General features: G+C 35.2%; 1 protein-coding gene across 1 annotated transcript in view; it reads right to left on the bottom strand.

Moving 5' to 3' along the window:
- itga8 (integrin, alpha 8) overlaps window positions 1-12,262 on the bottom strand; it is a 55,132-nt gene that overhangs the window by 4,816 nt on the left and 38,054 nt on the right. Inside the window, exons 23-28 of the mRNA XM_043262035.1 lie at window positions 7,145-7,224; window positions 4,077-4,157; window positions 3,465-3,570; window positions 2,300-2,458; window positions 1,435-1,548; window positions 291-404 (exon numbers count right to left, since the gene is read on the bottom strand). Coding sequence (XP_043117970.1) covers window positions 291-404; window positions 1,435-1,548; window positions 2,300-2,458; window positions 3,465-3,570; window positions 4,077-4,157; window positions 7,145-7,224 — 654 coding nt within the window. The remainder of the gene's footprint in view (window positions 1-290; window positions 405-1,434; window positions 1,549-2,299; window positions 2,459-3,464; window positions 3,571-4,076; window positions 4,158-7,144; window positions 7,225-12,262) is intronic.

Raw genomic sequence — 12,262 nt, 5'->3', positions numbered from 1 at the left:
CTTCAATCTGTCATTTTGACTTACTTTCTTTGGAATGGAAAATAACATGTTTTGAAGAATGTTTTGGTGTTCCGTTTACTTATTCTCTTCTTAGTTTTTTTATTTTTTATTTGACACACTGTATGACGCACTGTTTGGCTTTATTTTTAAACAGTGACAAACCTGTACGCATCTTTGTTCTTCTGTGGAACGCAAAATATATATTGAAGAACTTATGGGATATTATTTCTACATCAAAAAGAGTTATACAGTTTATGATTACTCTATTAGCAAGAAAAAATAAAAATTACCTGCAAAAAGGTGTGAGCCCAGAGTCGAGATCTGAACTTGACCACCGCGCTCTGCCCTCGATCCAATCGATCCACAACACACTCCACCATCAGACAGTTGATATTCGAACAGTTCTATCACAAACACACACAATGAAAGAAAAATTGAAGAATGACTCTGAGATATGTTTTTGTCTCAGATCTCTCTTCATTAAAAATAGAAAAGTCTGGCATTGAACATCTAAAACTTCTAAAAACATCTAAAAACTTACAGCTAAGAAATATTATAAATCAGTCAATCACTTTTATTTATATATAGCGCTTCTAACAGTACAGATTGTATCAAAGCACTGATATCAAATAGGATAATAGAGTGATAGTAATTTATAATAATGAGATTAAACATTTAATTTTTTAATTAAAAGCAGAGACAGTCTTTGTAATCAAATCAATGATAATCGCTAGAAATTAAGTGTCTCCAACTAAGCAAGCCAGAGGCGACAGTGGCAAGGAACCAAAACTCCCCTCCGTTAATGTAGAAACCATTAAATGTCTTAAAAAATAAAGGGGGTTCAGTGTATATGCCATTATGAATTTTTCATTTCAACCTGTCACTTCAGTACAGTACAGTACAGTTCTTTGCTGATAATACTACTGGTTGTAATAATAGCAAAGTGCTAAATTAGAAAAGTGAAAAATCGAAACATTTTCACCTTGTTGAGCCTCTATAGATGTACTGTGTGCATTGAAAGCCTCATGCTTCATTTTGAGTGATGTGTTTTGGTCATATTTAAAGAGATGAGTGATGGTGTGTATGTATTAAGTATCTATGTCAACTGTTTGTGTATGTGCATAGGACCTGACCTCTGCCCTGTCTTATCTCAATGCCTTAGGTGTGATGGACTATGATTATCAAAACCAGCTGGTCCATCCACATACACACAAACCCCCTAAAGAGACACTTTGAGAGAGCAAGAAAATAAGCATAATATGAATGACCTGTTATGAGATTTACAGGTGAACTCAGCCTTTGAGGTCAACACAGGTCCTCATAACACGTCAGGTTCAACATAAGAGAATATCTGTCACATATATGAGGCTGTTCCCACAGGGCGTACAGTCATGCTCTTCAGGTGGTTTGTGTGAGTGTTAGCGGTGTTTGTACCAGTATCTTGCTGTTGTAACTCTGGGCTGTAGAAACAGATCGTCTATGGCGAGTCGGAGCGCTGCTGTTCCTCAGAAAGCCCAGTAATTCTGGAGTGTCCTGAAGAGTAGAGGTCTAAAGGAGAGAGGTAACGGAGCAATTAAAAAAAAAAAATTATAATAATACAATGTGCGATGTGTTACAGTTGTGGTAATTTTAGCACTTAAACTTTTGTGTTTCAGTTAGCTTTTAAGAAAGCATTTTGAATTTAGCTTTTTTATTGTTCTAATATTGAATATTCTTACTTCAGTGCTTCAGTTATCACTTTTTTTAATAGTGTATAGTTTTAATAGTGTTTGTCACTGTGTGAATTTGGCCAGAGAGGCAGACACAAAGTTCTTGGCCAAAATTCTCTCTAAAGTTCACAAGGAAAAGAGCTCTAATATCAGTCCAGGTGGTTAAAATTCTGAACTCAGCGTGAACACAGATCAGTTACAATGTACAGAGACTTCATGAGGACGTAGTGACGGTTCATAATGACTGCGCGTGAAATCTGAACAGTGATAATAAAGTCCAGTCAAGAGAGGTCAGAATTAGTCCAACGCTCTCTGATCAAAAACGAGCAGGACTCAAAAGTCATAGTTTTACATTTATTTGAGTCTCATTAGTAAAAGCACAGAAACCTGAGATTTATGGCAACAAGGAACACAGAGAAAAGAAAGACGTGACGCAGATGGAGAAAGAAACACTAAATCAAATAACTTCCTGTGTATGAGGAAAAAACTTTACTCAACACTTTCTTCCTGCATGTGATCTCTTTAAGAAGGACACTCTCAAGGAAAAAAAACTGATTAAGGAGAGAAAAGAGTTTGTGAGCATGTGCTACCTCCAACTTCAGTGGGTTTAGGGAGCCGTTGACACTGCATTGAACGGGTCCATCAGTGATGATCTGAAGGGCATAAAGGAGGTGCTCCTCTCTGTACCGACTGGGCCAGCCCACCTCCAATACAGTCTTGCTTATTGAACTCGGACCCTTATTATGTAACTGGGAAAAGGGAGAGAAATACAAAGAGATTAACAACAAAATCAGCATAAGCTGAATTCATTTAAATCTATTTTTTAAATTATTTACTGTTTCTTATAAACATTTATAGTGATGCACTGGTATGCAAATTATGGCTAATAACAATAGACTGATTATAGTTTTCATGTTATAACCAACAACCAATAAATGGCTATTAATATTTTTACAATGCATTAATATTTTTACAGTGTATTAAAAAAATGCTATAATAAAACAATTTTTCATAGTGCTATTGATGCCAGATCAATTAATATGAATCATCAGACGTTTTTTACTCTGAAAGAATGTACAAAAACTGAAACATTTAATCAAATCAAACTCTCAGCTAGCATTAGCATTAGCGGTTGGATCGAACATGAGCTGAAGCTGTTTCTAACATAAACCATCTGTACAGCGTCTGGCCAACATTGAAGCCAATTAAAAAATTAATAGCCGCAGGCCACATGGCGTTTAGTGAGGCCCTCTCGCAGCAAAAAAGGTCAAGAGGCTCGCAAAAACAAACAACAAATAAATAGCTTTCCAGAAGTAGTTTTTTTGCTAGCTGAACGCACTACAGCCCATTGGGAAAGTTTATTGCGGTAAACATACCAGAGTTCTTATAGCAGATTAGTGTTTAATTTTACTGTTTTGAGAGATAATTGGGTTGTTGTTAAAAATAATATTGAGTCATAAAATTATACTGTCTTTCAGATAAAAAGAAATAAACTGACTCACACTCAGTGTGTTCAGTATATTTTAATAATTTATGTTGATAAAATGGCACGACTTGTGTGTTTATGTACTTTGTGTGTGTGTGTGTGTGTGTGTGTGTGTTCTAGTGGATCACTTTGATTACACCACAGTTTGGAATATTTGCTGTTTTGTTTTCTGGCCAGTATGTTTATACACTATTTCTTCTTCTATTCCTGTGTTTTAAGCAGTCTGTGTTTACCAAAAATGTTTCGTTTTGTGTCTGTCTATTCCTCACCTCATATATGTGTTGAACCTGAGGGCCGATGTCATCCTCTCTCACAGGTTTCTCTTTGGGTTCCCATCGAGGGAAAGGCAAAACAACCTGAGCTGGGTGAGACACACTGAGGAAAAAAAGAAGATTGTCTTTATAAACAGGTACTGTGAGATGCAAAGATCTGATTTTGCATGTGTTTTTATTTTAAATAAACTAGTTCTTAAAAATCTGATTGGTTAATCACAATGTCGTTCCGGGATCAACAAAGACATTAATCCAGGAACATGTTACACTTGGTAAAATTAGGTTCTGTGATAGATTTCCAAGTGAAAGAGTACATTGAATAAAGAACAAGTCAAAGTAAGAGATAACACTGATTATTCCCTAATACATTATCTATAACCTAAAAAAAACTAGTTTTATTTTCTATCAATTCCTTATTTATCATGCACTTTGACCTTCTACTGAGACAATATTTTACATTGAACAGAAGTGTTTAGTAATCAGTAGTTATAGTGGCCCAGTGAATAACCTGTGCATGCAAACAGTGGCATTGTGGGTTGTTTTATTGAAATTGGACTGAGACTGTTCATTTTGAGTCAGAGAAACAGGTGACAGATGAGAGATACCCACCCTCTGATCTCCACCTGTGCTTTTGCTGCAATGCTCAGAGTCAAATTCACTGGAATGCTTCTCGAGTTGTCCTTGTTAGAGCTGTTTAGAGAAGCAAATAATATTTTGTTAATTTGCAATAAGAATCTTATTACATTTATAAACATTAATAAACACTATTCTTTATGCAACAGTATCAGGCTCTGTAGTAGGCCACAGTGTCTCAGACTATTGACCGGTTCCATGTGTGAGCCTGAGGCTGACTGTCTGTGTTCTGTGAACTTGTCTGAATGTGAAGATGAGAGGATGAAGAGTGAACAATGCTTGTCTTTTCTGTCATTGTGAAGTATCCCCACCAGCCACACACACATACATCAGGAAATCAGACAAAACCTCATTTGATTCAGTAAGTCACCACAATGAATGTAAATATTATAGAAGTGAACGTCTGGCCGGAGATTGTTGACGAACACAACTGATGGATTTTATTTGTTTTGCAACACATTTTAATTTGTGACAAGGCACAAAAAGGAAGTCCTTTCTAAAGTAATAAAATTGCAAGTATGTTTACAATTTTTCCATATATTCCAAGTCATATAACTATAGCAAAATTAAACACTGTACTGTATTTTAAATACTCATGGACCTCTTTTTGGTCATGAAATTTCAGATTCTCTCCTAATATATCTACCACACCTTATTAAATATCACTTTAATGTGCAGCTATTAAAACATTAAATAAACAGTAAAAGTAAAAATATATAATTCTCAGAAATCTAGGAAGTGGAAAGAGAGGATGCATACACAGAGAAAAAACATAAGGGTCTGACAGTTTTAACTTTGATCTTGAGGAATAACTAGGGCTCATAAAAAAAACAATATATTTACTATCTGCCATAAAACTATGAGACCGCAGAATCTTATAAGATTTTGTTTCATTCATTCAGATACTAAATCTTGAGTCAAGAAATGTGATACCTTGATTCCAGCTCCTACATTTGCATCCTGAGAGAATCAGAATCCAAGCAATATAAAATAAAAACTTATTTATAAAGTAGAAAAAGGATTTTAAATAAGTTTAAATTAAATATTAAAAGTTTGGTGTCCAAAAACTTTTACTCGTCCAGGACACACTAAATTGATTAAAAGTAATATATATATAAAAAGTAATATATATATATATATATATATGTTTGTTTGTTTTGTTTTAAATAAATAAACAGCCTTTAGCCTCAGTACGTATAAGTGACTTCTTTAAATAATAATTACATAAATTAAAAAAACCAGCAGAACCACAACTTGAAAAGATTAGAAAGACAAAACCATCTTTCTTGCTGCATGAGACCAGGCTTTCATCCCTCTCTGTATCTGTAGTTTTCTCTCTTTCTTCACTGTCTTTCACTCTTATTCTGTCTCAAGGTGAAAAATCAGAGTGGGCAGGGGAACATGTGGCTAACATTAGTCACAAGAAAATTTTTCTACCCTCCAGAGACGCACATACCGAAACAGATAAGACACACACCACAAATGCATTCATACAGCACACACACTTAACATATTACATGTGCACGCTCACATGTGCAGGCAAAGACACATAACACACCCTCAGACTCGCCCTCCTGTTTGACCTAACCTTGCTCTGAGTTATGGTGAGACTTTAGGGTTCAGTGATTAAACCCTTAGGGAAAACCTTCCTCTGCGAGCAGCCTGGCAGTCATCTTAACACCCCAAAACTAACATGCGCACATTAAACCTCCCTGTGCGTAAGTGTAAGTAACATCACAGTGAGGAGTGTTATTATAACAAATACACTTCACCCCTGAGCTTAACAGAACATGGCCAAGGACATGCAAACCAAGTGGGGACTTCTGCTAAATACACATTGTAATGATATGCAAAACTTTAAAATCAACACTTAACCTTAATATCATTTATATTACAAAATCTGTATTATAAGATGTCTATAGATGAATCACAGCTGAAATACAAAAATAAAAATATATATATATATATATAATTGTAGTCAGCACCGATAGTGAGCTGACAAATAGTGCCGTTGCGCTTTGGGTGTCCCCTGTTTGACTAAAAATGCCAAAAATAAATCTTAATAAATCCCCAAAAACCATAACAAATGTAATTGTAATCTGTTACTGAGAAAAACTGTGTAATTAAATTACAGCTATACATTTTTTTACATGTAACATGTACTTAACATACATAATTATATTATAAGTTACCCTAATCCTACAAAAGAGGACACATGCTTATTTAACAGAAAAATTATAATAAAATATTATTATATAAATTATAATAAAAATTGTATTGTTTTATTTATGTACGTTTTATTTTTTAAGAGGAGAAAACATTTTGAAAAGTAATCAAAAGAGTAATCAAATGTAATCAGTTAAATTATTTAAAATAACTAAAATACTTAGACTATTTATTACACTTTAAATATGGTAACTTGTAATTTGTAACCTTTTACATTTCCAGAGTAACCCTTACAACACTTTTGCTCACATGTAAAATAGACAAATTCATTACTCAACTAGCATTTGATGATTAGACCCTTACGACCCATCTCTAATAACGGCAAAACAGGTGACCAAAAAAACAGAGAACCTACTTTCCTCCCCAATATTTTTCCAAATGATACTTTTTCTCTACATACACCCACACATAGACAAACAGAGTCTCTTTAGGTATGCCATCCATTTTCTGTGACCCGTGCAAGGACATCTTATCAACACTCAGCTTCCTGTTCTGAAGCCCTGACTCTATAACGACCAACACTTGGGGCCCTTGCTTACAAAATGACCCCCTAAAACATACATCAAAGTGACACACAACACTTACCACTTACAAGTTAAGGTACCAGAAATGTTCGCCAGCAATGTGTTCTCAGACATACACGCCTTTTCACTTTAAAACTTTATGACCAGTGGGAATGTAAGGACTTCGATGAATGTGTGTGTTTGAGTAAAAGATCATCACTGTGACAATGCATTATGCTTACTTGAAGACCAATGAAGCTACCCGTAGGTCTGTAATTGGCATACAGGTGAAATGAAGGGCAATATTTACTGTACCTCTGTATCTGAAGCTCAAAGCCAATGGTAGGAGGGGCATCTTCCAGCCGCTGTACAGAAAACCGTAAACCAACCGACAACTACAGCCAGAGAGAGAGAGAGAGAGAAGAAAGGGAAAAACATGAAGACATCAAAAGCTTAAGGGACATCTGTAAGTGCTCAGTAAAACAGAATAGAGCTCTACCCCCAGTGTTTCAAACAGGAAAAACCCTCCACAATTAACACTGTGCCGTCTTACATGCTGGGGGGGAGGAGTGTGGGGTCTGTCTGGACAGTCTCACTTGCTGTTATACCACCAACAAATGTGATGCGATCTAGGAAAACCAGTCGGATGTCACACTGGGACGTTTTAGGAAATTCAAAAAAATAGGTTGAACGTCAATTTTTTTGTCAAAATTAGTTTTTCATGACAGTATTGCTCTATAAATCTTGTCTATCATTTCTGCAAATATTTTTTTAAAACTGACCTGCTTAGTGCAGAAAAACTGTGATTTATTGTGGCAAGCGGAAAAGACTCTCTTTCTTTGACGGTAATTTGATAACACACACTGTGAAGGTGTCTTTCTTTCCCACAAAGACAGTTCACCTATCAAAATAAACCATGTAGCTTGTATAATAAAGCTGTATCAGAGCGTAAGAAAAGTAGCTACTGGCTTAAATGATCTCATTCGCCTCAATCTCTATTACTTTCATTTATTTCTTCTGTGTTATAAATCCAGAGAGGAACAGGAGCCAGCATGCTGTAATCTGTGATGCTTTATGAACAGATATACAACACTTAATGTTCAAATGACTGCAAGTGTGGTGTCTTCCTTGGGGTCATTTTTCAAAATAGGTCTTTTACCATAGTAAAGTGACTTGTGATACTCGACTGCTGTGCTTCTATTTTCATTTCATTTTCCCCCAAAATTCTGTTCTTAAAAATCCTAGAGACAAGCCAACTTTCGGATAACCATAACGTTTGTGACATTCAAGCTATGGTTGAAATAAAAACATAAAAACATGACTTTGACACCATTTTCTAAGAAAAAAAAAAAAAAATGGCTTGAACTTGTTTTTGTTTCAAAAACTGTAACTGGTAAAATTTCACCGTATGGTGATTGCATCGAAGTCTTAAAGCCAAAATGTATTCTTGTTTTATGACAACTTAGTTAAATCTTTTGATCCACTTCAAATGCTGACTGAGTCAAAATTATTTTAATCTGAAGTTTATCTGCATATTTTCTCAAAACCTCTGCAACTACAATGGACAAAACAATCACTTAAGCAACATGCAAGAAGTATATTTATACTTATAAAGTCAATCACTACTGTACATAATTTACATTACAGTTACATTTCCCCATCTCTACTAACTACTGAATATCTTGCTTGACCAATCAGAAACAAGTATTCTACAGTGCTAATGTTAATTTTTGCGACTATCAGCAATTTACACAGAGCCTTTTTTCACTCAAAGACAAGTTTATGATGTAAGAGTATAGCTCATTATTTTCTTTGCATTAGCTCTTATATCAGCTATTGTGGACAAACTTTATTATCAGGTCCAATTCTCCCTATTAACAAACCATTAACTATGACTTCTGCCTCAATAAACTCCTAATTTACTGCTTAATAGTTAATAATGTAATTGTTGAGTTTAGATATTGGGTAGGTTTAGGGATGCAGAACATGGCCATGCCAATATGTTAATAATATGCATGCTAATAAGCAACTAGTGAAAATTGTGTTACCCCTATTGTTAACCTATTGTTAATATATTACCAATGTATTTATGTAATTGCAATTTGCCCTTATGTACAGTCAAAACTATGCCAGCTCTTAAAAACGTCTTTATAAAGCCATTTTCTCTGATTTATATCATTTGTTGTCTTTCTGCTCTGCTGAACGAAGTCTAAACACTGGAATCTTCATTCGCAAACAAATAGTAAAATTTCACTAATCATCTCTTTCTCGTTGGCTGTAACTGTGTCCATATGGTGTAGTTCATTAGAAGAAGTCTGATAATGGCTGCTGGGATGGATAATGAAGGCCAGTCCTTTAGCTAAAGGCTATGTGCTAACTCTGGAGCCCCATAAATGTGTTTCCCCAGGCGGAAACCTTCCTTACTACAAAGCCGCCTCATAACAAACGGGTGAGAGTAACAAGTGCTGTTAAACTTTAAAGAGGAACTGGCCACGGAGCCTCTTTTTGTGGTCTTGCATCCTATTTTAAAACCCAGAGAGTTGATAAATCAAATGAAGATCACGTCTCTGCAACTTCATGCATGTGTTGAGAAATGAGACTTCATCTTAGTCGGAGTTTACAAGGTTTGGTTCATATGTTTCTGTGGCAACAGTAATCATCTAATTACACTAATGAGACAATAACTCTTAATCGAAAGTTTTAATGAAACTCAGAACAGATCCTAGTGTATAACATGGGAAAAATGCACAAGTTCCTCAAGTGTGTTTGATTAAATGCATTTCACAGCGTAGGAATGAAACGTTAGATGCAGTTTCCATTCGAAACAGCATAAACATAGACATCAAAAGCGCTGTGTTTGAATGCATATGTGCAACGGCGTTTTTTCAGATGGATTACAGATTGACTAAGTAAAGCTGGGCAGAGTGCATCCAGGAAGCAGGAAAATGGCTGGCTCGTACTTGACTGAAAACAAAGAATAACGTAAGCCACAAATAAGCCTGTCAATCTATTATTTACAGTGTCATCAGGAGTGTATCACGCCTAAAATATCGGCCCACTCTCTCAAGAAATAATTTTATTGCTTGAAAGACGCTGGAAAATCCTTCTGTTCGAGGTGCTGTGGATAGAGACTAAAGCCATTAACCGCTGCCAAATTCTGTGAATCTATATCACCCTAATGTGACATTAACTCAAATGGGTAGGAGTCGGTGAAACAATAAACTCATTCAGTGCGTTTCATTTTACAGAGCATGAAACTTTCTTTACTGAATACCACAGTGAGAGCAATAGATGGGGCGAGTCATGTCCGATTTGTGAATTATGGCTTACAAAAGACATTTACACAGCCATTTTAACACTACCAGTGAATTTAATGCATTTTGAATTAAAAAAGAAGATTCACATTAGGTAGACGGAGAAATTTCTTTTGTTTTTTTAATTAAGAGCCAAAAGAGACAATGCTTTATGGACAGCACTTCTGATGACTTCCTGTCCTTAAAGTAATAGTTCACCCAAAATTGAAATTCTAAATCTGTTTGACTTCCGTTCATCTTTAAAGCACAAATGAAGATATATGTAATGAAATGGAAGAGGTTTCTGTCCCTCCATTCACATCCCACACAACTATCACTTTCAAGGCCCAGAAAGCTAAAGACATCATTGAAGCAGTTAACCCTGATTTTTTAAGGTGAAAGAAAGTCTTTAAATGTACAAAAATACAAAACAAAATATAACAAACTCGGTCTCACCTCATCTTTCAGAAATCATTCTAATATACAGATTTTATTCTTATTAAGGGTGAAAAAATTGTTCTAATATTTGGGCCTAATATTTTTATTACAAAAACCGTACATTTTAAATGTCTTTAATTTCTTTCTTCGCTTCTACAAACCTGAAAGTCTAACTGGTTTCTACTTCAGAGAATAGGTTTGTATAAAACTCTGGCTAATACTGTTTGAAGTGGTGCGTCTAACATATTTTGTGCACACTGGTCCTGTGATGCCCTATTTGTGATGAATGAGCTGCACCACATGGTTATGACTTCCGTTTTATGGGCTATGAGAGGATAGTTTGGAAAGTTTTGAAAAAGGAAGAAAACAGAAAATAAGTAAAAACATACTGCATTTGATCACAGGCTACACACTGATTCCATGTGTGGTACGACTATTTTATGACACCAGTGACGACGGTGTGTGAGTGTTCTGTGAGTGCGAGTTCATGACGTGTTTTCTTATTTCGCTTGTTGTATGTGAGGTGGGGATCTGAGGCCTTGTCACCCTCCTCGGCTGGTGCCACGATAATTTGGCCCATGTGGGTTTAACCCTGGAGGCTCCATGACGAAGCCTGTCTCGAATCTGGAACATGTTAACAGGTCACAGAGCCAAACAACTCGCTTTCTCTTCTGAACAAAGACATTCGCACAAGTTTGGATTTTGGAACGGCATGTAAATGACAACAGAACTTTTATTTCTTTAATGATTGTTTCCAAACAGGTTCCGAACTACCCCGTTATTCAGATAAAAAAGTAGTCAGTGCTAATACTAACCAGAAACAAATGAGAATAGGTTTATCTGTCATTTAGATCCTGCTCCTCATGTATATTAAAGAATGAAGAATTCATATTCAAAAACCTATAAACGGCACTGTTTGAAATAAAAGTTAGCTGATTGCCAAGAATTGTTCACTACATATGACGTGATTTGAACCCTAAACATATTTTGTCAAAAAGCAGTAATTGTGCACTTTCAAGGCATAGCAAATTCACGTTTTACTGCATGTCTTATCATGATTAACTATAACTATAGTAAAAAAAAAGAAAACTGATTTCTGTAACTTACAGAAAGTTGAAATAAATAAATATTATTTAAATCTTTCAAAAAATTAATTATAATTTCAAATGTTACCTAAATGTTTACTAAAATGAAACCAAATAAATTGCATCTATATAGAAAAACTAATAATAACGTCAAAAGAACTAAAACTAAAACTAAACTGACTAAAACTTACATTAAAATGAAAGTTATAAAAAGTATATATTATTAAATAATATATTAATAATAATAAATAATAACACTTAAATAAAATTACAAGGTAAAGGAAAATACAAGGTGCAGTGTGTAGTCATTCATATGAATGGCTTTGACAGAAGAAAGTACTGTAACAACAAAAAAATATATTTTTTTCTTTTTGGCTCCCTATGCATTTTACATGCTGACACTCAGAATGAATCCACAAGCTCTAATCCAAGCCTACAATCCATCGCTGTGACAGGCCAACTCGACATAAAACACAGACCTCTGAGTATACAGCCAATTGACTACACACACACACACACACACACACACACACACACACACACACACTGACTAATACAGTTGTGTGCAATAAGAACCACAGGTTCATATTGCACACCCATCCTCAGGTAAAATTTTG

The sequence above is a fragment of the Puntigrus tetrazona genome, chromosome 16 (genome assembly GCF_018831695.1).
Source record: "Puntigrus tetrazona isolate hp1 chromosome 16, ASM1883169v1, whole genome shotgun sequence".
Taxonomy (NCBI): Eukaryota; Metazoa; Chordata; class Actinopteri; order Cypriniformes; family Cyprinidae; genus Puntigrus; species Puntigrus tetrazona.
This window is presented reverse-complemented; position numbering and strand designations above follow the sequence as displayed.